The sequence below is a fragment of the Vigna umbellata genome, chromosome 1 (genome assembly GCF_029865625.1).
Source record: "Vigna umbellata cultivar VRB3 chromosome 1, Vumbellata_1.0, whole genome shotgun sequence".
NCBI classification, from domain to species: Eukaryota; Viridiplantae; Streptophyta; class Magnoliopsida; order Fabales; family Fabaceae; genus Vigna; species Vigna umbellata.
This window is the reverse complement of record NC_142165.1, coordinates 20453978-20477320: the sequence shown is the minus strand read 5'-3', so window position 1 is coordinate 20477320 and position 23343 is coordinate 20453978. Positions and strand designations below refer to the sequence as shown.

Sequence of the window (23343 nt, the reverse complement as noted above, 5' to 3'; positions counted from 1 at the left end):
CAAAATAAGTTCAAAATCAAAATAAAAATATTTTTTAAGAGTGGGAACAATTTCTTACTACCGTTGAAAGGGTTTTCGACGAAAGTCAAATAAGACTTTTAAAAACACTTTTTAATCATTGTTATATTATATTAAACATCTTAAAAAGTTGAAAGAATCAACGATGGTTCAAAATTGTATTCAAAAGTTCACTATACAACGATAATGTTAACTACTAATAAGTCGCGATTATTCTGATATGAATTATCGTTAAAAGATATAACTTTTTTCGAAAAAACTAAACTGTATCTGAAATATACGTATTCCACAATCCTGAAAAAACAGAACTTTCAAATATCTATTCATTTTACAATTTCAAACAGTTTGTACTTATTTAGCCTAATAAATATATTAAAGAATGCACTTCAACGAAATTTACTTAGCCCGAAATGGATGTGTTGAAGAAATATTCACATATTTACGCAATTGAAACAAATCTCGTCAATTTGACATTGTGATTATTATTTACACTAAAGTACCACTTGGTTGTTATTATCAACTTGAGATATATATTATTTCAATGTTATTATTTGATATTACAGCATAGGTCAATGATTCATGTTAACCTATAAGTACAACTAGTATTCTCGAGAAAATGCTCTATTACTATAATAATCATACTTATATTTACTACTATATTCTTGTAGATCTTAAAACTCTCTTACTGGTGGATCCTCCCTCACATTCCAATCTTCAAAAGTACGCGTCAGGACTTCAAAGTTGCTTAGATCATATCACCTGTCCAAATGACCTCGTTCAAGACTTCCGATAAGAACATTTAGCACCCACTGTGAGACTTTAGTAAAACTTTCCCCAGCCTCATCATCCCATAGTCATCACCTAAAGTCAAGCCTAACTCACAAGATGGAATCCAACCCAGTTTGACAATCCTTCAATACTAAATGCAAACGCTAATGCTGCAGAACGAAGAACAACGCAAGCGTTATGTCGAGCTTGTAGCCGTACACGCTCAACATTAGGCGGACCTTCAAGAACTCCAACAAAAGATGACTGACCTGGAGAACGAGAAATCACCTCCCTGACCTTGGCCTAACTCTCGAGAAGAAGGTCCAGGTAATTTTCGAGCAGAGTGTAACCTGCCAACACGACGAGGTTCGCATGAAAGCCACAACGGATCCCCTAACACAAAACTTAAAGAGACCGGAGCAGGTTAACCTAGCGTAAAACAATGAAAACTCGTGGACTTTCTTATTACTCAAAGCAATATCACGGCAAACACAAACATCATAACCTAAGCCAAGATAGACAGTAAAGTCCTAAGATTCTATGAGACATCCTGATAGGTGCATAAATCGAGAAGAACATCAAACTTCTCATACACACACCCAAAAATTTCGAGACAAGATTGACCATATCAAGAAATTTCATTCTTTCACAACACAATAGATGTTTCTTAAAATATTATCTCTTTAATAGTTTAAAGAGGGAATACTAAAATATAATGATATAGGAGTGAGTAGGGAGAAATTGAAATAGTACTATTTTGAGATCATGTATTTATAAAATTAAACTAAAATATACCAAAGTTATAAAAGATAAATAATATATTGAATATGTGTACAGTGTACATAAATAACTATGACTACGTGAAGCCTTATAAAGTAATATATATATATATATATATATATATATATAATTTCCTCTACTTTTAAAATATGAATACGTATTCCTAAAACTCATCCTCTCCCGGTGTGTGATTATTTTTTTCTCTCCAATCATTTATATAAACAATAATCAATGATATTAGTTTATCCGAAGTAGCATTAAATAAGGATTATTAAAACTAGAAATAAGAAATTAATCTTGAGTAGAAAAATAAGGAATGATAGGATCGATGCATAATTTATGTTTGACATGAATACGTCTTTCCAAAATCCTTTTCGTGAGGAGACGTTTTGTCAAGCAATATGTTACAATCGGTTTCTCTAGTCAAGTCGTTGCAATGCCAATAAATTGTACTTTTTTGTTTAACACAAAATTTCATTATATCTTAATCTATTATTACGGATGTGAAACTTTTGTATAGACTCCAATTACTATAAATAGAGTTTCTCTCCATTATATTTAATACATCGTCCCCTTCATTTCTTTCGAAAATCATGAGTAAATTTCTCTCTCAAAATGCAATCATTTTTGTATGGTTGCTATGCGGAATCATGTTCAACACTGCCTTTTGCAGCTTCAATATTCGTTGCAACCAACAAGACATGCATGCTCTCTTAAATTTCAAGCAAGGAGTTACAGATCCCTCAGCTGTCCTTTCCTCATGGACCACTCAACTAGATTGTTGTCATTGGAAAGGAGTCATCTGTAGCAACATCACTAGTAGAGTCACTCAAATCACTCTCCCCTGTTCTACAACTCTTCCTAGCTATAGGGACGAAGAAGATAAATCACATTGTCTTACAGGTTCCATTCCCCTCTCCTTATTGTTAGCAGAGTTGAAATATTTAGAATACTTGGATTTGGGAAACAATGACTTCTTAGCATTACAATTTGATTATCTTCATAATCATAATTGTCATAATCTATCTATACCTACTTCTTCTCATAGTCAGTGTGTCAACTCTTCAACTCTTCATCATCTTGATATATCATATAACTATAATCTTGTCATCAACAACCTTCGGTGGCTTCCCTACATCTCCTCCTTAGAATATCTCAACCTCAATGAGATTGATCTTAGCATGGAATCTAATTGGCTTCAATTAGTTACTATGCTTCCATCACTTTCATTCCTCAAAATGCGTGGTTGTCAACTTAAAGACTTGAGTTTGTCTCTTCAGTATGCTAATTTTACTAAACTCGAATATCTTGGTCTTTCTGCAAATGAATTTAACTCAGTGTTGCCTAAGTGGTTATTCAATCTTAGTTGTGGTATTTATCATTTAGACCTTAGGTCAAATTCTTTAATAGGACATCTACCTAAGGCTTTGTTAAATCTTCGAGAACTAGAAAACTTGATCTTGCAAGACAATAACTTTGATGGACCCATTCCAGATTGGTTAGGTGATTTCAAACATTTAAAAATTCTTATTCTTGGAATAAACAAGTTTTCAGGATCTATTCCCACAAATTTGGGAAATCTATCAACCTTGATTGAATTGGATGTGAGCTCAAATCCATTGACAGGAGTTGTGTCTGAGAGAAATTTAGCCAAATTGTCAAAATTAAAGTTATTGTATATATACTCATATTCCACGTTAATCTTTGACTTTGACTCGGATTGGATTCCACCTTTTCAACTTGAGGAATTAGTACTTGGGTTTTCAAATCCCAACCTTCCTGCGTGGTTCTATACACAACGATCACTTGAAATATTAACTATATGGAATTCATCATTTGAGGCTCCAGACAAATTTTGGAATTGGGTATCATCAGTGATTGAACTCGACTTAGAAGGCAATTTGATAGACGGAGACATGTCAAATGTGTTGTTGAACTCTACAGTCATTGACATATCATCAAATGGTTTGAAAGGTTGCTTGCCTCAATTATCACCAAATGTGGTTTTTGTCTCATTATCAAATAATTCATTATCAGGAGAATTGTCTTCCCTCTTATGTGGTCATAATGTGTCGAATGGGAAAAACAATTTGTTGTATTTGGACATATCATTGAATAATCTATCTGGAGGGCTTACGAATTGTTGGAAGAATTGGAAATCTTTGGTTGCTGTTCACTTGGGAAGCAATAATCTATCAGGAAAGATACCTCCATCACTGGGCTTCTTATCTAATCTCACCTCGCTCCATTTGCATGAGAATAAACTACATGGGGAGATTCCTCTCTCATTGCAAAATTGTCGCAAGATGAATAGGCACAAGATGAATAAAGCCTTGGTTGAGTTTTTTCCGAACAATGTGACAATCCAACTCAATATGTTTTGTACGCTCATGGAAGTTGGGATTATGAGCAATATGAATTGTTGAGCGGTTGTCACAAAAAAGTGTCACAGGAAAAGGCTTAGCAACTTGTAAATCCTTGAGAAGATAAGAGATCCATTGTACTTCACACAATGTTACTGCAAATGCGTGATTCTCAGCTTCACATGAGGACCGTGCTGCAATAGTTTGCTTCTTGGATCGCCATGAGATTAAAGAGGAACCAATGAATAAACTGTTAGGCGATTTCGGCAAGCATACCGAATCGTTCAAGTAATAAACCGGTAAGATCAGGTATCGTTTTCCCAAGAGACTCGTAATACTAGAGAATTGTGTGATTAACAACTCATATAGACTCAAGAACATAAAATCGATTTACAAACAAGTGCAGAAACATAAATTCACAAGTAATTACAAGGTTGGACTTTGGTATTGAAGGCACTTGGAAATGGAAAAGACTAGAAATGATATGAAATGACATTGTTAAGGTTAGGTTTCACCAATGGACTCTTGTGTATAACCAATTTCATCTCCTCTCTATCAATTTACTAAAGTCAATCCACTAAAACACTCTAGCCCTAATCCCTTAGGTGAAAGAGCCTAGGTTTTCCTTATCAAACTCCAACCCCTTGGACAATCTAACAAGCAAACCCGCATTAAGAATTAGGATCTTAAGACAACATGTGAATCATCTTCCATCCCTAGAATCAATGAACCACAAGGACTTCTATTTCAGTTCTGGGTTCCATCTTACGTCCCAATAATCCATGAAACCCCAAAATCAAGTCATGAACGTCCCCATTACATGCAAGCTTTAAGATCGGAAACAAGAACACTAGCAATTGATAGAAAAGGCATATATATAATCAAATCATTCACAAATTACACAAGATTCAGAGGCTACAACTAATCCCTAACAAGATGAACATGGAGAACCCTAAAGCTTACAAACATGGAAGATGGAAGAAGAAGGAGACCCAAAGGAAGAGGAGGAGATGTTCCCACAAGCTCCTCGCGCCCTCCATGAGCTCCAAACGTGAAATCGCACCTCCAACGAACCAAAGACCCAAACTCCTTCGCGTTTCAAGGTTAAATAAGCTCTGTCAGACACATCAGCAAAAGTCGCGCCCGACGCCCTCTCAGCCGCGCCCGGGCGCGAGGCTCTCTGGAAAAGTCGCGCCCGGGCGCCCTCTCAATCGCGCCCGGGCATGAAACTCTCTGTAAAATCACGCCCGGCGCCCCTCTGTCGCGCCCGGGCGCGGACCATCTGGATATGGGCGAGCGTCCATTGATCTCTTCATTGGACGAGTGTCCTATTCTCCTGGCCGAGGACGAGCGTCCACTGAGTGTCTTTTGGACGAGCGTCCTCTTCTGCTCGCTGAGCGAGCGTCCTCTCTTGCGACCACAGGGCGAGCATCCTCTTCTAGCTGGACGAGCGTCCTCTCTTGCGTCCACAGGCGAGCGTTCTCTTCTAGCTGGACGAGCGTCCTCTTCTGCCTAGTTGGACGAGCGTCCTCTTCTGCCTGGCTTGGACGAGCGTCCTCTTCTGCCTGGCTTGGACGAGCGTCCACAGCTCTTGGCTTGGACGAGCGTCCTCTTCTGTGTGCTGGACGAGCGTCCACTGCGCTTTGAGCGAGCGTACTCTCTGTCGTCCACACCGTGATGAGCGTTCGTTTTCTAGCTGGACGAGCGTCCTCTCTTGTGTCCACAGGACGAGCGTCCGTTTGCTGACGACGAGCGTTTCTGCTGTGTGCTTGCTTTGGTTCATCTCTATACATTGTTGGAGATTCTTCCAAGCTCATAATTAGCTACAAAATAAGGGATTATTGATGAAAATACATCAAAGTAGCCCAAAACACATTTATTCAAAAAACAAGACAAAAGAAGAGGATTTAACAAGTTATAAGTTAGAAAGGAGTTGATTTTGCTACTAAATTGATGCTTAAATAATGGTAAAAATTAGCATTATCATAAACGATACCTAGTAATCGATATTCTAGAGTCAATGCAACTAGCTCAGTCAGAGTCATTGTATGTGGTGAGCTTGTGAATGTTTGATGATGGACAGAAAAGGCCACACTCAAGTGAGTCCTTAACATAGCGGAGTACTCTATGAGCAGATGCTTGATGTTGATTTGTGGGGGAAAATAAGAATTGACTAAGTTGATTCACCACAAAAGTTATGTCTGGTCATGTAGTTGTAAGATAAAGAAGTCTTCCTATCAATCTTGTATAGGAGTGGATGTCTGAGATTGGTTTGCCAGTAATAGCTCCGAGCTTAACAAAGCTATCCATGGGTGTTGTTACTACCTTACAACATAGAAAACCAGAATCTAATAAAAGTTCCAAGGCATATTTGTGTTGGTTAACCACTATGCCCTTGGAAGACCATGCAATTTCTAAACCCAAAAAGAACTTGGCTTCTCCAAGATCCTTAATGCCAAATTGTGCATGAAGAGACTGTTTGACCTTATTGATTTCAGAAATATCATTTCCGGTTAACAAAACATCATCAACATAAATAGTAAAGTTGTGAAGGATTTATCTGTTTTCTTGGTATATATTGTGTGATCAACTTGACTTTGTGAATAACCAAGAATTTTCTGAGCACGAGAGATAGTATGGAACCATTGTCGACTAGCTTGCTTCAACCCATAGAAAGATTCTTTAATAAACAGACCTGCTTGGGCTTGGAAGTTGAGAGACCTTGCGATAAAGCCATATAGATTTCTTCGTCTAGATGTGCATGCAAGAAGGCATTATCTACATCTAATTGGTGTAAAAACCAATTTTTGGAGGAGGCCAAAGCCAATACAACTCTTAGAGTGGTCATTTTTGCCACGGGGGAAAAGGTATCCGTGAAGTCAATACCTTCTATTGGAGTGTAACCCTTCACAATCAACCTTGCTTTGTATAGTTCTATTATCCCATCATGTTTGTGCTTGACTTTGTAGACCCACTTGCAACCAATAAGGTTTTCGTTAGATGGTTTATAAACTAGGACCCAAGTATTATTACTTGCCAGCGCCTCTAGTTCTTGATCCATGGATATCCTCCAACACTCATGTTTGGAGGCCTCATAATATTTGGTGGACTCAGGTGTGATAGTGATATTCATAACAAAAGACTGATATAAAGGTGTCAAACAATGATAGGAAAGTACTTGAGAAAGAGGATAGAGATTACCTTTGCTTGAAGATTGATGTGGCACAAGAGTGGAAACAGTAAGGTTGCAAGATAATCCTGCAAGTACGAAGGAGGCTTTCTAATTCTCTTAGGTGAACACTGCGGTGTTAATATAAGATTATGTGGTATGGCTATTGTATCTATTGTTTGGTTTTCAGGAAAAGGATTTTGTGGTGTTTTAGGTTCTAATTCGGTTTTTGATATAATGTAATCGAAAGGTTCCATAGTATGAAAGGTTGGAAAGGGAATACTAAAACTGGAAGTAGCATAGGTAGATCATTTAGTTGGTATGGAAAATGTTTTCATGGAAGATGACATTCTGAGATACTGACAATTCTCTAGTCTTGATGTCATAAACAATATAACATTTTTTGTCACTCTTATATCCTAGAAAAATACACCTTGTGGCTATAGGATCAAATTTGGTTCTATGACTAACAAAAAAGTGAATCAAAGACCTTGAGGTGAGTGAGGTAGGAAGACATTTATATAATAGCATATAAGGGCACTTGTTATCAAAGATTGATGTAGGGATTCTGTTGATGAGATAAACTGAGTGCATAACTTCATAAGACCACAATATTTTGGGAAGGTCGGCTTGAAACAATAGGGCTTTAGCAACATTGAGAATATGATGATGTTTTCTCTACAATAGAGTTTTGTTGGGGAGTTTCTACACAACTTGTTTGGTGAACTATGCCTTTTGTAGCATAAAACTGGTTAAATTGAAACTCTTTACCATTATCAACTCTAATGGTTTTAACTATTGTTTGAAATTAGCTTTCTACCAATGCACAAAAGGCTTGAAGTAAAGGTCTAACTTCTATTTTATTCTTTAGCAAATAAATCCAAGTGTGTTTAGAGTAATCATCAACTATGGTAAGAAAATTAGATTGATCATGTATGGACATCACATAAAATGGATCCCAAATATCAGAATGAATCAACTCAAATATTGCAGTGGTAAATGAAGAACTTAAGGGAAAACTAAGCTTTCTTTGTCTTGCAATATGACATATATCACAAACATGATTTTTATTACAATGAATGAAAGGGAACACTTTATTAATTGTTTGACCTCTATCAAAAGAAGGATGACTCAATCTATAGTGCCATAAGTTGGGAAAACTAGAAGAAAAACTAAAGAAAAATTTTATGAAATGGTGTTGCAAATAATAAAGGGTGAAGAAGAGTCGATTGTCTAGATGAAAATATAAAGACCTCTTTTTGCTTTAGTTGTGCCAATCATCTTGCAAGCACTGGAATCTTGTATTAAAAAAATGTCATTAAAGCAAGTCAACTTATAATGAAGGGTTTGGGTTAATTTTGTAACTGATATCAGATTGAATTTTAAGCTAGGGAGATATAACACATTAGTTAAAACAAAATTGGATGAAAGGTGAATTGTGCCAGAAATGATGGCTGAAACTAAGGTACCATTGGGTAGGGACACTTTGACAAGTAGTATGCCTATATGTAGTAAAGTGACCAAGGGAATTCAAGATGTGATTCATGGCACAAGTGTCTAGGATCCATCTAGAGATTAGTAGATTAGCATTGCTTGTTGGAGTTGAATTAGTACAAAATTCACATGAGAAGTGAGTGGCGTGGAGTCTCTCTATCGTGGCAGTAAAGCCGATAGATTCTGATGTTGGCTTGTAGTAAAACCAAACCGTGCACTTCCTTGTGTGTCTTTTCCTGATGAATCTTTTGGGAGTTGATCTCACTTTCTTTAGTTACCACAATATTTGAAGACCTTGGAGCAACGGTTTTGGAATTTCTGAACTTAAAACCAGCAGGGAAACCATGTTTCCTATAACAAATGTCAATTGTGTGACCTATTCTTCCACACCACAAACATTTCTTGGAAGTGTATATGTTATTCCAAACATTGTCATTCCCTTGATTTTTCTTGGAGTCTAAAGCTTCATTGCTAGTCGTAATAAGAGCCTTTGGCATAGAAACATCTTAATGGTAAATTGTCGTTCTTATCATGCAATCAGTGCAAAAACTTGGTCCATATTGGGCAGATTATCTAGGAGCATCGATTGTAATCTAACACCTGAATATTGATCATTCAACCCTCACAAAAATCTAACCACTTGATTCTTATTTCTCTCTTCTTCAATTTTCTGGATTACACCACATGAACATTTGGGGTTGCATGTATAAACAAGAAGGGAATTCAAAACATCTAATTCATCCCATAAAGTTTTCAATGTAGTGTAAAATTTTGATACAGAGTTATCACCTTGTCTTTGGCTGAAGATATCCTTTCGAATTTTTGAGATTCTGTATTAGAGTTGAAAAAATAAGTCAAGCTGGTTTTCTGTTAGTTTTTAAAAACCAGTTTCTCTAAATTGTCATCACGCTTGTATATAGTCTGCATCTATGCAGATTCAATAATACAAAATATACACTTCATTCATTCTTTCTTCTTCTCAATTCTCCAATATGAATAGATCAGTATGTGGAAAACGCTCACGGAGCTCCCTCCACCCATCTGAAGCCTTCTCACTCCAAAGAATGGATTGCGCAATCTCCACGTTCATTGACTTTATTAGCCAACTAAGAACAAGCATGTTACCTTGTTCTCATAAATAAAGATTGCATGATTCTTCAGTGGTTCTACAATCGTGCCGACAACGAATCCTAACTTGTTCTTTGTTAATAAGTTCATTTTCATTGCACGAGACCAATTATGATAATTCTTATATATGAGTAGTGGTGAGACAAGACAGGGGGCTTTCATTTGGGTGGATATATAGGGGATGCATTTTGTCCATCTTGCATAGTATAAGGGTAGTAGGTGGCTTTGTTAGCCATTGGTGCGCGCATAAGAGCTCTCTCAAAGAGAACTCCAATACCATAATAAACTAACAATTGAAACTAGAAAAAATAAAAGATTAATCTATTCATTGAAGAACTAACAGAGGATTACGTATATATACATAAAAAAAGTAACAAATCTAGAAATAAGAAAATATAATATACAACAAATAAAAATAATCAAGTACCATAAGAGAATTAGTTAGAAACTAATTTAATTAATATGACGTGTATTACTTATAATCAGCTATGTTATGTTTACTTTATGTGAAGATAAGGTTATTGCTCAATTATAAGTTCAGAGCATAGTCAAAATCATTGTCACAACAATTATTAAAACTTGAATTGCAAGATCTGATGGAACATAAACAAGATACAAAATACTTTGCCAACTTAGCATTACAGGATACAAAATATAAAGTCCATTTTAAACTAGTACCTTAATGTCTCGTCCTGAACCTTGTCAACGAAATACTCTTTTCCACTTTCACCGTCAATTCCAAATATGTCTTGTACCAGCAAGGGGCGGGCGCCCTACGGAAGGACGCCCATTTCAACCCGTACCATTAAAGCAGTTAAAGACCGTCCGCCCATTTCAACAATTACGTTATATGATCGGTTAAAGACCATCCGCCCATTTCAACACTTGAAGTCCTTTAGATTACATCACCAATAACTAAGTGACGTTTGAGTACGATAGGGGCCGGCGCCCGTGTTGTACGGAATGAGTAGCACATCCCAAGGCCGGCCGCCCAATGATTAGACCTCGGGACAATGGCCGGCCATACTGCTAATCGTCTTGGTTTAAGGTAAGTAGAGTTTAAAAGCTATTGGGCTGTCATGGGCCATGATTAACCTTTCACTAATCCCAAGCCCATAGCGAAAACTATAAATACGAGTTCAGGGTGAGTGGTAGATAGGTTACATTGATTGCACATTTATTACCATCCCCTGAGAAAAGCCATTGCTCTGAAACTGACTTTGGCATCGGAGAATCTTTTGCAGGTTTCCACCCCTCAGGATCAAGAAGAGAATTAAGACTTGAAGAGAAGATCAGCCATCGACGCAAGAGTGCAGGAGAACTTGGAGGATAAATATAGCACAGCCCTACACATCCGAAACATGTCTATTTATAACTCAGTCAGTAGCTTATTGCATAGCCAAATTACATTCTACTCCCTAATGATATCTGAACAAAATAGAAAATAGGAAACAATTGAAACAAAATTCAAACAAATTAACTTAATAAAAAACATGACGACAATGAAAAGGTGAAACTATAAGCCACGATGGAATTAAATGTAAACAGCAGTGAGAAGATGGAAATAGAAGGAAGACGGTGAAGCGAAAAGAGGGAAAAGTTAGGAAGATGCAGTGAGGTTAGTGGATTTCAAATTTTTTTAGGGTTGCATTTTGAGAGGTGCATGTTTTTTCAAAGACACTGCACAAGATGAATCGTAAATGTAATGCAATTCCTCTTCAAGTACCTTTCAAAAACCCACCAATCTTCAAATTGAAAATCTAAATCTCAAAATCCCTAAACTAATTCATTCTTAAAAATAGAATTCTCCTTCTTAACCCTATAAAATAATTTATAGAATGAAATTTACACTTTATTTATATATTATAATTTAGTTTTATCTCTAATCAATCAATCTGACACTTCCAACAAACTGGGAATGTTATTTGAATGGAAGATTGAAATAGCATGTCAAATTATTATTTTTCCGATTAGTTTTGACTTAGGTATTTAGAGATTTTGAAAACGTATAAATCTTACATTTAAAATAAAAATTGAAAACTTGTACTAAAGTAGACGTGAACAGTTGTTAAACTTAATGAATATATATAGCTACGTGGAAAGTCTTATTGAATTTTGTAATAAAAGAAGAGGAGTTATTGATCTCTAAACATCCTCCACAAACTTCCTTTCAAAAGAAAATGGAAAATGTTATTCCAACAACGCTTTTTTAACACAGTTTTGACAACGTGCACGTGGCAGCTTCCTATTGGCTCAGTAATTTGAAAATGGAACAGAGAAGGGGTTACGGTCATAGGGGTATTTTGGGCTTTCTAAATAAAATTTTGACAAAATATGGGTTTCGCGGTTTAGGGTGCCTTCCTTCTTCTCGTTCGTTCAAGCCTTCCTTCTTCTCGTTCGTTCGCGGTTTAGGGTGCATTCCTTCTTGTCGTTCGTTGAAGCCTTCCTTCTTCTCGTTCGTTCAAGCCTTCTCTGTCGTCCGTCTTCTCTCTCGGTGTGTGTCCGTCTTCTCGTTCGTTGAAGCCTTCGTTCTCTTGCCGTGTTCGAAGCTTCCATCCTCGGTTTCGTTCTCTCCTCCTTCTTCAAAACGTGCGTTGAAACCCTTACATTTTGGTGTAAGTAAAAATGGGCTAGCCCTGACATTGTGTTTTACTCTGTGTTTTAGTTTTTCATTAAGTTGAATGATATAACTGAGTGTGGAATGTTGTCTTCTTAGGGCCGTTGCAATGGAAGGGAAAAAAGCAAGTGTAAGAAAAAAATTAAATTTTTTGTTTATATATTATTTAATTATCTTACGGATTGTAGTTAGTAATAAATTTTTATGATTTTTTTTGTAGTGGCGACTTCTTATCTCGATGGATTCATCGATCATAATTGAAATGAATCGTTTACTCCGACAGTGTCATGTGGATCGGATTAGGATGACACCATTTATGTGGTGTGTGAATATTAATAACCCTGTGGAGGTGAATTTAAAATTATTGAAGGTTATGGTTAGCAGGTGGGTTGGAAATGATAACAGTTTTAGAGTTAGTCAAAAGTTGGTGCCCTTTAGAGTTGTTGATGTGTTGATGAGCTTAGGTTTAGAAATAGGTGGTTTAGAGATTCCCTTTGATGAAGTAGTTGGTGGATTGGTTGGTGAAATGTTCAAATCAAAAACCATCAGTTTGAAGGACTTGACAGACATGTTTAATGTCATTGTTCATGATAAAAACATTGAAGTCGATGTAGTGTGTAGGTTATATATATTAGTTTGTTTGGTTGTTTTCTATTTCCCTAGGAAATCAAGGCATGTTTGTAACATGCCTTTTGGAGTGTTAGATGACTTAGACCGTTTGTGTCTATATGATTGGTGCACCGGTGTACATAAACACATTGTAGAGAATTTAAATAAATGTAAGAAGAAAATTATGGGAGCAGGTATCCCCCAGTCAGTCACTCTCAGTGGCAATGTGGCAGTCTTGCAGGTAATATGATATGTAGTTCACTATTTTGATGTAGTGCAGAACATTGTGAATTATGTTTGATGAAATAATTTTATGATATTTTAGGCTTGGGCGGTTGAGAGACTCTCTTTGCATGGTCATCCTTCGCACCGGTTTTTCCCGCGCATAATGAGATGGTTCCCGTTTAAATCAAGGACCGAAAAAATTGAAAATATTTTTATGACCGGAGATGTAAGTGTTTTGTTTTTCGTTATTTTGTATGTTAAAATGGATTGTGTATTTTGTCTGAATTTGTTGTGTGCTATTGGTGCAGTTAAATATGGAGTGGTATATACGAAATGAAGATCGTCATAGGCCGGAAATCCGTGCAGCTTTGAACTTGGATGACGAAGGATCCTTGGGTGAAGGATCCAAGGTTGACAAAGACGATGATGAAGAAGAAAGCTCTGATGACGGGGCATGGGAAGCAGGTGCGGAGGAGAGATTGAGGAAAAATAACGAACATATCAGAGCATTGAATGCCAAGATTGGAGTTTTGACTAGGGAGCTATTTGAAATTTATCAAACTCCAATCTTTCACGAAGAAGATGCATGTGCCACTGATGAAGAGGTTGGGGGTGGAGTTGGAGGTGAGGATAATGCTGAAGTTGGGGGAGAAGAAGAAGGTGATGGACATGGAGTTGGAGGTGAGGAGAATGCTGAAGTTGGGGGAGAAGAAGAAGGTTATGGAAATGAAGTTGATGACCCCCTAGGTGCACATGCTGAAGTAAGAGGGGATGATGAAACTGTTGGTAACATTAATTTTATTGAAATAGAAGATGATGCTGATGAAGGAGAACCAGAGGTGGTGCCATTGGCTATACCCCCATTGCGGAGTTTTGTTGGTGATCCAAGCACTAGTGTTGATGCAAACCAATTGTATACAGCAGTCAGCATCAGAGAGATGAACGTACACAGGTATGTGGTATGAATTGTAGTTGTGGTTGAGGAATATGTATTGTTTGTGATTGAGTAATATTTGTATGTTTAGGGTTGTAAGCGAGATAATTGGCCAAAGCTTGAGCACGACTTCAATTTACACTTTGGCCCCACTGAAATACGTTGATAACATGGTTAGTATTGTCACATTTGGTTGTGTTTCATGTTATAGTTTATTTTAGTAATGTGAAATTTTTTTATTCTGTAGGTGGTGTTATTTGCTTGTACGGTCTTTATGTACTTTAAGAAAAGGTTGTCCGGTGTTGTTAAGAGGTTTCATTTTAGTCCGTTATACTCGGTAAATAAAATTTGATATTGTGTCATATTTATGATTGAAGAAAGTATTTTTGATCGAATTTTTATTGATGATTTTGAAATTGTCCACAGCACCATATTCTTACAGATTATAGGAAACGTCCACAGAATCGCCATGTATTCACGCTTCATAACTATAACACTTATTTTCGTTCCGATCATTTTGGACTTGAAGAATTACCCACGGCGGACTTTGTGAGTAACCTTGAATTTCCAAATCTTGTCGACTTTTGGTTGTAAATGTGTTACTGAAATTGTTTATATTTTTTGTAGTTGTTTCTGCCATTTGTCCACGATGATCACTGGTGGTGTTATTCAGTGAAGTTGAGGTCAATGGAGATTTTTGTGATCGATTCATTGGGGAAGGGGATCAGAGACCGCAAAAGGATAGACACAGCCGTTGTAAGATTCGACATCTTTCATTGTTGATTACCGTGTGATTATGACATAACCCTGCATTGTTTAAGTATTTATTGTTTTTGTTAACTGGTAGGCTGAAAATATGGCACGGTTTTTTTGCATCTTGATGAATATACCGGAAGGTAGTATTGCTCCTTTGACAGTTAAACAAGCAAATATCCCATCCCAACCAAACTTGTAAGTTTCTTGAACTGTAGTGCCGGACGATATTGTGATGTATATGGGCAAAAGTAATCTGATGTTGTGGGTATATTATTTCAGACATGATTGTGGAGTAATAATGTTGAAAGCAATGGAAATCTGGGATGGAGATGAAAAATACAACGGGAAAAGCATGCCTGAATATACAACTGTAAGTTGGAACTGTGTGTTTGATAATATTGTTGTATGTCCTGGTTTGTAATGTGGAAAATGTTGGTTTCAGGAGGAGCTGCTTGGGATTAGAAAGCAATATGTGTGTGACTGGATCCTGGACAACGAGAACACTAGCAGAATGGAAGCCCTACATCTATACGGCATTGTCTAGGATTGCTAAGAAATTATCAAATTTTGACATGTATAAGATGTTCAAATATGTACCTAATGTTATTTGACAATTTTGACATGTATAAGATGTTGAAATATGTACCTAATGTTATTTGACAATGTACAGTATGTGTTTGTAATAAGAATAGTGGTTGGATTTCGAAATGAATTGTTTTTACTTTGCGTTTGTGTTTGTTATAATGACAAAATTAGTGATTGAAAAATGAACGCAGCATTATAATAAAAATTTGAAAAGTACGAGAGCATTTTCACTAAAATTAATGGTAATTAATGCGAAGGATTTGATCAATTTCCGAGTGGGGAGATGGGTGTTGGTGATTGATGTGAACGCAAGAAGGTTGGAGTTACCCGTGATGAGTAGGGGGACTAAGTAGTGCAAGGAATGAGTGAGACTGCTGAAAAAAAGCTCTGGTAATCGTTTACAGGACCCCTGTAAACGATTACCCGAGAGAAATTTGGAATTTGTACAGAAAGTCCAACACAGGTACTCAGTCAGGTGAACACAGGTCACCATTGGCAAAAAAAGTGACTTTTAGGCACTTCTGCACCTGTCTGAGGCTGGTGCAGGTATTGCAGTGGTGGGAGAGGGTGGGTGGTGATGTGATGTGAGTCCAAGGAGGCTGGGGAGACCCCCCATGAGTTGGAGGAGCAAGCTGTGCAAGGAATGAGTGAGACTGCTGAAAAAAGCCTCTGGTAATCGTTTACAGCACCCCTGTAAACGATTACCCGAGAGAAATTTGGAATTTGTACAGAAAGTCCAACACAGGTACTCAGTCAGGTGAACACAGGTCACCATTGGCAAAAAAAGTGACTTTTAGGCACTTCTGCACCTGTCTGAGGCTGGTGCAGGTGTTGCAGTGGTGGGAGAGGATGGGTGGTGATGTGATGTGAGTCCAAGGAGGCTGGGAGACCCCCCATGAGTTGGAGGAGCAAGCTGTGCAAGGAATGAGTGAGACTGCTGAAAAAAGCCTCTGGTAATCGTTTACAGCACCCCTGTAAACGATTACCCGAGAGAAATTTGGAATTTGTACAGAAAGTCCAACACAGGTACTCAGTCAGGTGAACACAGGTCACAATTGGCAAAAAAAGTGACTTTTAGGCACTTCTGCACCTGTCTGAGGCTGGTGCAGGTGTTGCAGTGGTGGGAGAGGGTGGGTGGTGATGTGATGTGAGTCCAAGGAGGCTAGGGAGACCCCCCATGAGTTGGAGGAGCAAGCTGTGAAGGAATGAGTGAGACTGCTGAAAAAAGCCTCTGGTAATCGTTTACAGCACCCCTGTAAACGATTACCCGAGAGAAATTTGGAATTTGTACAGAAAGTCCAACACAGGTACTCAGTCAGGTGAACACAGGTCACCATTGGCAAAAAAAGTGACTTTTAGGCACTTCTGCACCTGTCTGAGGCTGGTGCAGGTGTTGCAGTGGTGGGAGAGGGTGGGTGGTGATGTGATGTGAGTCCAAGGAGGCTGGGGAGACCCCCCATGAGTTGGAGGAGCAAGCTGTGCAAGGAATGAGTGAGACTGCTGAAAAAAGCCTCTGGTAATCGTTTACAGCACCCCTGTAAACGATTACCCGAGAGAAATTTGGAATTTGTACAGAAAGTCCAACACAGGTACTCAGTCAGGTGAACACAGGTCACCATTGGCAAAAAAAGTGACTTTTAGGCACTTCTGCACCTGTCTGAGGCTGGTCCAGGTGTTGCAGTGGTGGGAGAGGGTGGGTGGTGATGTGATGTGAGTCCAAGGAGGCTGGGGAGACCCCCCATGAGTTGGAGGAGCAAGCTGTGCAAGGAATGAGTGAGACTGCTGAAAAAAGCCTCTGGTAATCGTTTACAGCACCCCTGTAAACGATTACCCGAGAGAAATTTGGAATTTGTACAGAAAGTCCAACACAGGTACTCAGTCAGGTGAACACAGGTCACCATTGGCAAAAAAAGTGACTTTTAGGCACTTCTGCACCTGTCTGAGGCTGGTGCAGGTGTTGCAGTGGTGGGAGAGGGTGGGTGGTGATGTGATGTGAGTCCAAGGAGGCTGGGGAGACCCCCCATGAGTTGGAGGAGCAAGCTGTGCAAGGAATGAGTGAGACTACTGAAAAAAGCCTCTGGTAATCGTTTACAGCACCCCTGTAAACGATTACCCGAGAGAAATTGGGAATTTGTACAGAAAGTCCAACACAGGTACTCAGTCAGATGAACAAAGGTCACCATTGGAAGAAAAAGTGACTTTTAGGCACTTCTGCAAGTGTCTGAGGCCTGTGCAGGTGTTCCAGTGGTGGGAGGGGGTGGATGGTGATGTGATGTGAGGCCAAGGAGTGTTGGGTGACCCCCCATGAGTTGGTGGAGCAAGCTGTGCAAGGAATGAGTGAGAGTGTTCAAAAAGGGTTCTGGTAATCGTTTACAGCAACCCTGTAAACGATTACCCGAGAGAAATTGCCAATTTGTACAGAAAGTCCAACACAGGTACTCAGTCAGATGAACACAGGTCACCATTGGAAGAAAAAGTGACTTTTAGGCACTTCTGCAAGTGTCTGAGGCTGGTGCAGGTGTTGCAGTGGTGGGAGAGGGTGGATGGTGATGTGATGTGAGGCCAAGGAGGGTGGGGAGACCCCTCATGAGTTGGAGGAGCAAGCTGTGCAAGGAATGAGTGAGACTGCTGAAAAAAGGGGCTGGTAATCGTTTACAGCACCCCTGTAAACGATTACCCGGGAGAAATTGGGAATGTGTACAGAAAGTCCAACACAGGTCATCAGTCAGGTGAACACAGGTCACCATTTGAAAAAAAACTGACTTTTATGGTAATCTGCACCTGTCTGAGGCTTGTGCAGGTGTTCCAGTGGTGGGAGAGGGTGGATGGTGATGTGATGTGAGTCCAAGGAGGGTGGGGAGACACCCCATGAGTTGGCGGAGCAAGCTGTGCAAGGAATGAGTGAGAGTGCTGAAAAAGGGGCTGGTAATCGTTTACAGCACCCCTGTAAACGATTACCCGAGAGAAATTTGGAATTTGTACATAAAGTATAACACAGCTACTGAAGCAGGTGAACAGGGGTCACCATTCGAAAATTAACTTACTTTTAGGCACCATTTTGTTTGACATAAATAAATTCATGATAACACACCATTAATAAAGATTCAGTTACACAACATACACAACAACATGATACATTGTACGTTTCAAATATTACAGTCATCCATGAAATACTTATAATGATGTTCATATCAAATTACAGTTATCCTAAACCCACTATTGGTTGTCTGCTTGATTGGACGTCGATGGTTGGTCAGATGGACGGACAAATTTGCGGAGGATGTCATCCACATTGAGTTCCTTCTCTGCCCACATAGGAAGTCGAATGACAGGTTTTGTTGTCTCCTTAACAAGGTCAATTGTAGGAGGAGAAACTTCAGCTGGAAATACCTTCACTATAGAGCGATGCGTAATATTGAGGTAGTGGTTTTGCCTAAATGCAGTGAAGGGGTGGACCTAAATGTACAAACGGAATTTGTAAGAAGAATAACACTTAAATACCAATAAAATAATTATGGTAGTTAAGTAAAAATTTGACGGCTTACAAGATTGAGTATGATAACGGAACCAACTGCGATATTTTCTGCAATTTCAGGATCATCAAGAGCTTTCTTATGCAACGAAGCCTTCATCGTGGCAGTTGGGTCCTTAAGAGTCAACTGCATATCTCCCAACCCATTGGGCTTGCACTCTTTCAATATGCAAACCACCAATGGAAGGACCTCAGCTGATTTTGCCTCTTGTAGGGAGTTAACGTTCTCGAATTTTCCATCCTTTACGAGACCTATGATAAAAAAATATTAAAACAAATTACAAGTATTCAAGGTAATAATGTTCTTCGAAGCGTGTATGAGATTCAGTGTACCGTGGTGTTCAATAAACATCTGTGCCCATTTCCAAGCATTGGAGTTGAAATCTCGTTCATAGGTTGCGTCAGCAACATCACGAGCAAATTCTTGTGTCGATTTCGGTTGTTCTGTTCCCGTCCTATTCATGAAAGCTGCTTGGATGTTACCTGCAGGACCAGGAATAAGCGTTGCGGAAGCATCACATTTTTTCAAAAACGATTCAAGGACATCATCATCATAGACAAGGTCTTCCCATGCATCCATGATTATGCAGAAATTTCCTGTCCACCTAAAAATTGTAGGTTAAGGACGATACATGACTAGGATGATTAAAGAAGTCACTCACAACTAAACAATGGTAATCGGGTTACTGTCACCTGATTGAAGCCTACACAATTGGTTTCTCTCCCCGAAATTGAAATACAAGTACGTGAACGATGAAATTATATGAAATCAATGTACCCAAAAAAATATTAATATTATATCTATTTCCATTAACTTAACTTATTCAAATCAAGTTACATTAATTGTGGGGAGATAGTCTGACAGTATGGGTAGCCTTTAAAAGTGAAAAGCATTGATTTGGGGTTAGGAGAGAGAAACTTTATGCTGACAACCATCAATGCATGCTTTCACAGGATAACCAAATACGTGTTTCACAAGCAAAAAATTGGACCTTTGGCGGGAATACACAGCTGCGTCAACAACCAACGTTAGAATCCAACGTTCACACTTATTTCCATTGACCAAGCACTTCCAGACAACGTACCAGGGTGTTCATTAAAGAGAAGGGACAAAACGAAGTTCGGAGGGTTGGTGAGAAGCACATAAGAATCATTTATGGTGGACTTAAATGTAGAAGATGAGGTTGGTTAGGACCACTGAGCTTCAATAAAGGGCACACCATTTTTCACCACGGTACGTTTAAATAAGTTCTTCGAAAAGATTTTATTTTCATTATTTTTGTAGTTGCCAGTGGTCATAGTGGTAAGTGTGAAGAGTGAATATAATTTGTTTTATCTCTAAAGGTGGGTTTAATGTCAACGCACACAATGGATGGGGATCAAGGGAATGACTATAATGACAATGTTGATGAGCCCAATGAAAGTTTAATGGAGATTGACCCAACAGTGCATATGTGTTTTGACTCAATGGTTGAAGCTAAAACTTTTTACACAAACTACGCCATTAGACGTGGGTTTGCCGTGCGGACTAGGACTTCTAAAAAAGATAAAGACAACAACGTCTACTATCTCAGAATAGTTTGTTCAAGGGAGGGAAAATATGTGTCTTCGGTGAAAGCAGTGGTAAAAACACTTCCAAGTCAAATTAACCAATGTCCTGCTGGGATAACCATTGCAAAGAAGGAGGACAAGTGGTTTATAAGGACCGTTGTTCTGGACCACAACCACGATCTTTGTCCAAATAACTCCAAACTATTTGCAGCCAATAGAAAGTTAAGCATGCATGCAAAACACACGTTGCAGGTCAACGACGATGCTGGAGTTAGGTTAAATAAGAGTTTCCTTAGCATTGTGAACGATGCGGGGGGATATGAAAACATGGACTTTGTCGAGCGGGACGCTCGAAACTACATTGGCCAACACAGAAGATCTTTATGTAAGGATGGTGATGGTCAGGCACTCCTACGACACTTTTCGTCAATGAAAGATAGAAATAACGAGTTCTTCTATGACATTGCTCTGGATGAAGGGAATAAAATTTGTAGTGTGTTTTGGGCTGATGCAAGAAGTCGTGCTGCATGTGAAGAATTCGGTGATGTTGTTTCCTTTGACACCACTTACTTAACAAATAAGTACGACATGCCATTTGCGCCTTTTGTTGGAGTTAACCATCATGGATACTCGATTTTACTTGGTTGTGGATTGTTGTCTTCGGAAGACACTGTCTCATTTGTCTGGTTGTTCCAATGTTGGCTAAGATGCATGCGTAATAAGACTCCTCAAGGTATTATTACTGACCAATGCAGAGCAATGGCCAACGCTATTGAACAAGTGTTTCCTCATACGAGGCACAGGTGGTGTTTATGGCACATCCTTAAGAAGTTGCCTGAAAAATTGCACGGGTATAGAAATAATCCCGTTATCAAAACCGAACTACATGCGCTTATATATGATTGTGTTTGTCCAACAGAATTTGAAAATGGTTGGAAGGAACTACTTACCAAACATGGATTGGAGGAAAATGAATGGCTATGTAATTTGTACAAAGAGAGACATAAATGGGTCCCGTGTTACTTGAAAAAAGATTTTTGGGCAGGCATGTCTACGACTCAGAGAAGTGAGGGAATGAATGCCTTTTCTGATGGATTTATCAATTCTACAACAACACTTCAACAGTTTGTGGTCCAATACGACAATGCACTTAGGGTAAAGGCGCAGAAGGAAATAGAAGCCGACTTCTCCTCCATGAACACCACTATTGCATGTGGTTCTCAGTCACCAATTGAGAGACAATTTCAAGTGGAATACACACATGCAAAGTTTGAGGAGGTCCCAAACAGAATTCCGTTCAAGGATGAATTGTTTCATCAAAGACACCTTAAAGGAGGACTTGTGGAACACTTACACTGTAAAAGAGGAACGAATGTGGGAGGGTAATCGTGTACCGGATAAATTTTACAAAGTTCAATTTGATCCCATCACACAGACAACCACTTGCTCTTGCCACCTCTTTGAGTTTAGAGGAATTATATGTCGCCATTCCCTGTTGGTATTTGGCCAAGAAGATGTTTACAGTGTTCCCTCACAATACATTTTGAGGCGCTGGAGCAAAAACATTCGAAGAAGACACACACTAATAACAGCATCGTATAGTAATTCGACAAATGAACCACGGATGCAAAGATACAAACTGTTGTGCAAACGTTTTTATGAAATTGCTGAAGTTGCATGTGAGTCTGAGGAAGCTAGTACTGAATTGGAAAAAGAACTTAGTTGTTTGGGTACAAAATTTGGATTCAGTTCTTCCATGACAAATAACATCATCAGTGATGCAGGCCAACTAAGATACGATACTGGTGCATGCACGTCAATACCACTTACTCCAGTTGGAACATCTGATGTCCTTGTACACAGTCCTGCAACTGTTAAGCGAAAAGGACGTCCACGCACAAATAGGTTGAAGTCCACTGTTGAGAAAAAAACCAAAAGAAAAAAGTCAACTTCATTGACAAACACTTCAACACCACCAACCGAACAATGCGTGAGTCATTATTTACGGTCAAAATATTTATTACATAGTTTTTAGTCTATCAATTATGTTTAACTTAGTAGTTGTGTTGTTTCAGGGCGAAAGACCAAGTAATGTTCTTGAATGTGATCACCGTGAACAATTTGAAGCGGACACTATCCAACTATCACAAGATACCGAAATGGGTCATTTTGGATTTATGTCGTTGTTGTCAACTGTACATAACAATTTTGATAACAACATCAACTGATATATACAACTTGTTTGCTGCTTATTTTGTAACTTTTTTATGTTTTTCAAAGTTAAAATGGTCTTCGATGAAATTCCTTTAATGAATGTATGTGATGCATATGACCACACCAGTATTTGTTATTGTAATCGATTACGAGGCACTGGTAATCGATTACGAGGCCATTGTAATCGATTACGAGGCTCTGGTAAACGATTACTGTGTTCAGTTAATTAAACCTAATTATCCCACTGCATAACGTGTATAACTTGCAATCGTGTTCGTAACCGCCCACAACACATCCTTCCTCATATTCGATTCGAAAACCTCTCTTCTCTCAGTGCAAAACCCTAAACGAAATACAATGGCTGATCGTGGAACGAAGAAACAAAAGGCATCTTCTTCCGTTGGTGGACGTCGCCGTCGCCGGAGTCCAACCCCATCACCATCGTCATCCCCTCCTACGCCTACCAATGATCTCTTCTCGTCGGATGAGCAACAGGAGAAATATGCCCAACATTTCGTAAATCGGGAAATTTTGGAGAGTAAGTATCTAGAGGACGAATACTTTCAAGGAAAAAATTTTCAGTTCTATGACATATTACAC

At 38.7% G+C, this 23343-nt stretch overlaps 4 protein-coding genes across 4 annotated transcripts; all 4 read left to right on the top strand.

Annotated features, from left to right (window-relative positions):
* The first annotated feature begins 2145 nt into the window (after positions 1 to 2145).
* On the top strand, positions 2146 to 4772 carry LOC148204880 (receptor-like protein EIX2). The gene has a single exon (XM_088099868.1). It carries the CDS (start codon positions 2160 to 2162, stop codon positions 3990 to 3992), a length of 1833 nt encoding a protein of 610 aa, XP_087955994.1. The 5' UTR covers positions 2146 to 2159; the 3' UTR covers positions 3993 to 4772.
* A 3034-nt stretch (positions 4773 to 7806) lies between these two features.
* Positions 7807 to 15587, top strand: LOC148204879 (uncharacterized). Its single transcript, XM_088099863.1, has 12 exons — positions 7807 to 12335; positions 12437 to 12467; positions 12558 to 13187; positions 13272 to 13397; positions 13480 to 14123; positions 14197 to 14278; positions 14353 to 14442; positions 14532 to 14654; positions 14733 to 14861; positions 14953 to 15056; positions 15141 to 15231; positions 15304 to 15587. Exons 2-12 carry the CDS (start codon positions 12447 to 12449, stop codon positions 15403 to 15405), a joined length of 2142 nt encoding a protein of 713 aa, XP_087955989.1. The 5' UTR covers positions 7807 to 12335; positions 12437 to 12446; the 3' UTR covers positions 15406 to 15587.
* Positions 15588 to 20346: 4759 nt separating this feature from the next.
* On the top strand, positions 20347 to 21599 carry LOC148204878 (protein FAR1-RELATED SEQUENCE 5-like). The gene is made up of 2 exons (XM_088093699.1): positions 20347 to 21380; positions 21575 to 21599. The coding sequence occupies exons 1-2, from the start codon at positions 20347 to 20349 to the stop codon at positions 21597 to 21599; spliced, it is 1059 nt and encodes a 352-aa protein (XP_087949825.1).
* Positions 21600 to 21832: 233 nt separating this feature from the next.
* LOC124819549 (uncharacterized) lies at positions 21833 to 22757 on the top strand. Its single transcript, XM_047291099.2, has 2 exons — positions 21833 to 22519; positions 22605 to 22757. Exons 1-2 carry the CDS (start codon positions 21833 to 21835, stop codon positions 22755 to 22757), a joined length of 840 nt encoding a protein of 279 aa, XP_047147055.2.
* Positions 22758 to 23343: the final 586 nt, after the last annotated feature.

Bases quoted from the DNA above. Each gene is read 5' to 3' on its own strand.
- LOC148204880 (XM_088099868.1), top strand. From the start codon at position 2,160: ATGAGTAAATTTCTCTCTCAAAATGCAATCATTTTTGTATGGTTGCTA.
- LOC148204879 (XM_088099863.1), top strand. From the start codon at position 12,447: ATGGAAGGGAAAAAAGCAAGT. The intron at 13,188-13,271 runs GTAATATGATAT...ATGATATTTTAG, and splicing joins GCAATGTGGCAGTCTTGCAG to GCTTGGGCGGTTGAGAGACT. The intron at 15,232-15,303 runs GTAAGTTGGAAC...TGTTGGTTTCAG, and splicing joins GCATGCCTGAATATACAACT to GAGGAGCTGCTTGGGATTAG.
- LOC148204878 (XM_088093699.1), top strand. From the start codon at position 20,347: ATGGATGGGGATCAAGGGAATGACTATAATGACAATGTTGATGAGCCC. The intron at 21,381-21,574 runs GTATAGAAATAA...ATTTTTGGGCAG, and splicing joins TTGCCTGAAAAATTGCACGG to GCATGTCTACGACTCAGAGA.
- LOC124819549 (XM_047291099.2), top strand. From the start codon at position 21,833: ATGAATTGTTTCATCAAAGACACCTTAAAGGAGGACTTGTGGAACACT. The intron at 22,520-22,604 runs GTGAGTCATTAT...GTGTTGTTTCAG, and splicing joins CACCACCAACCGAACAATGC to GGCGAAAGACCAAGTAATGT.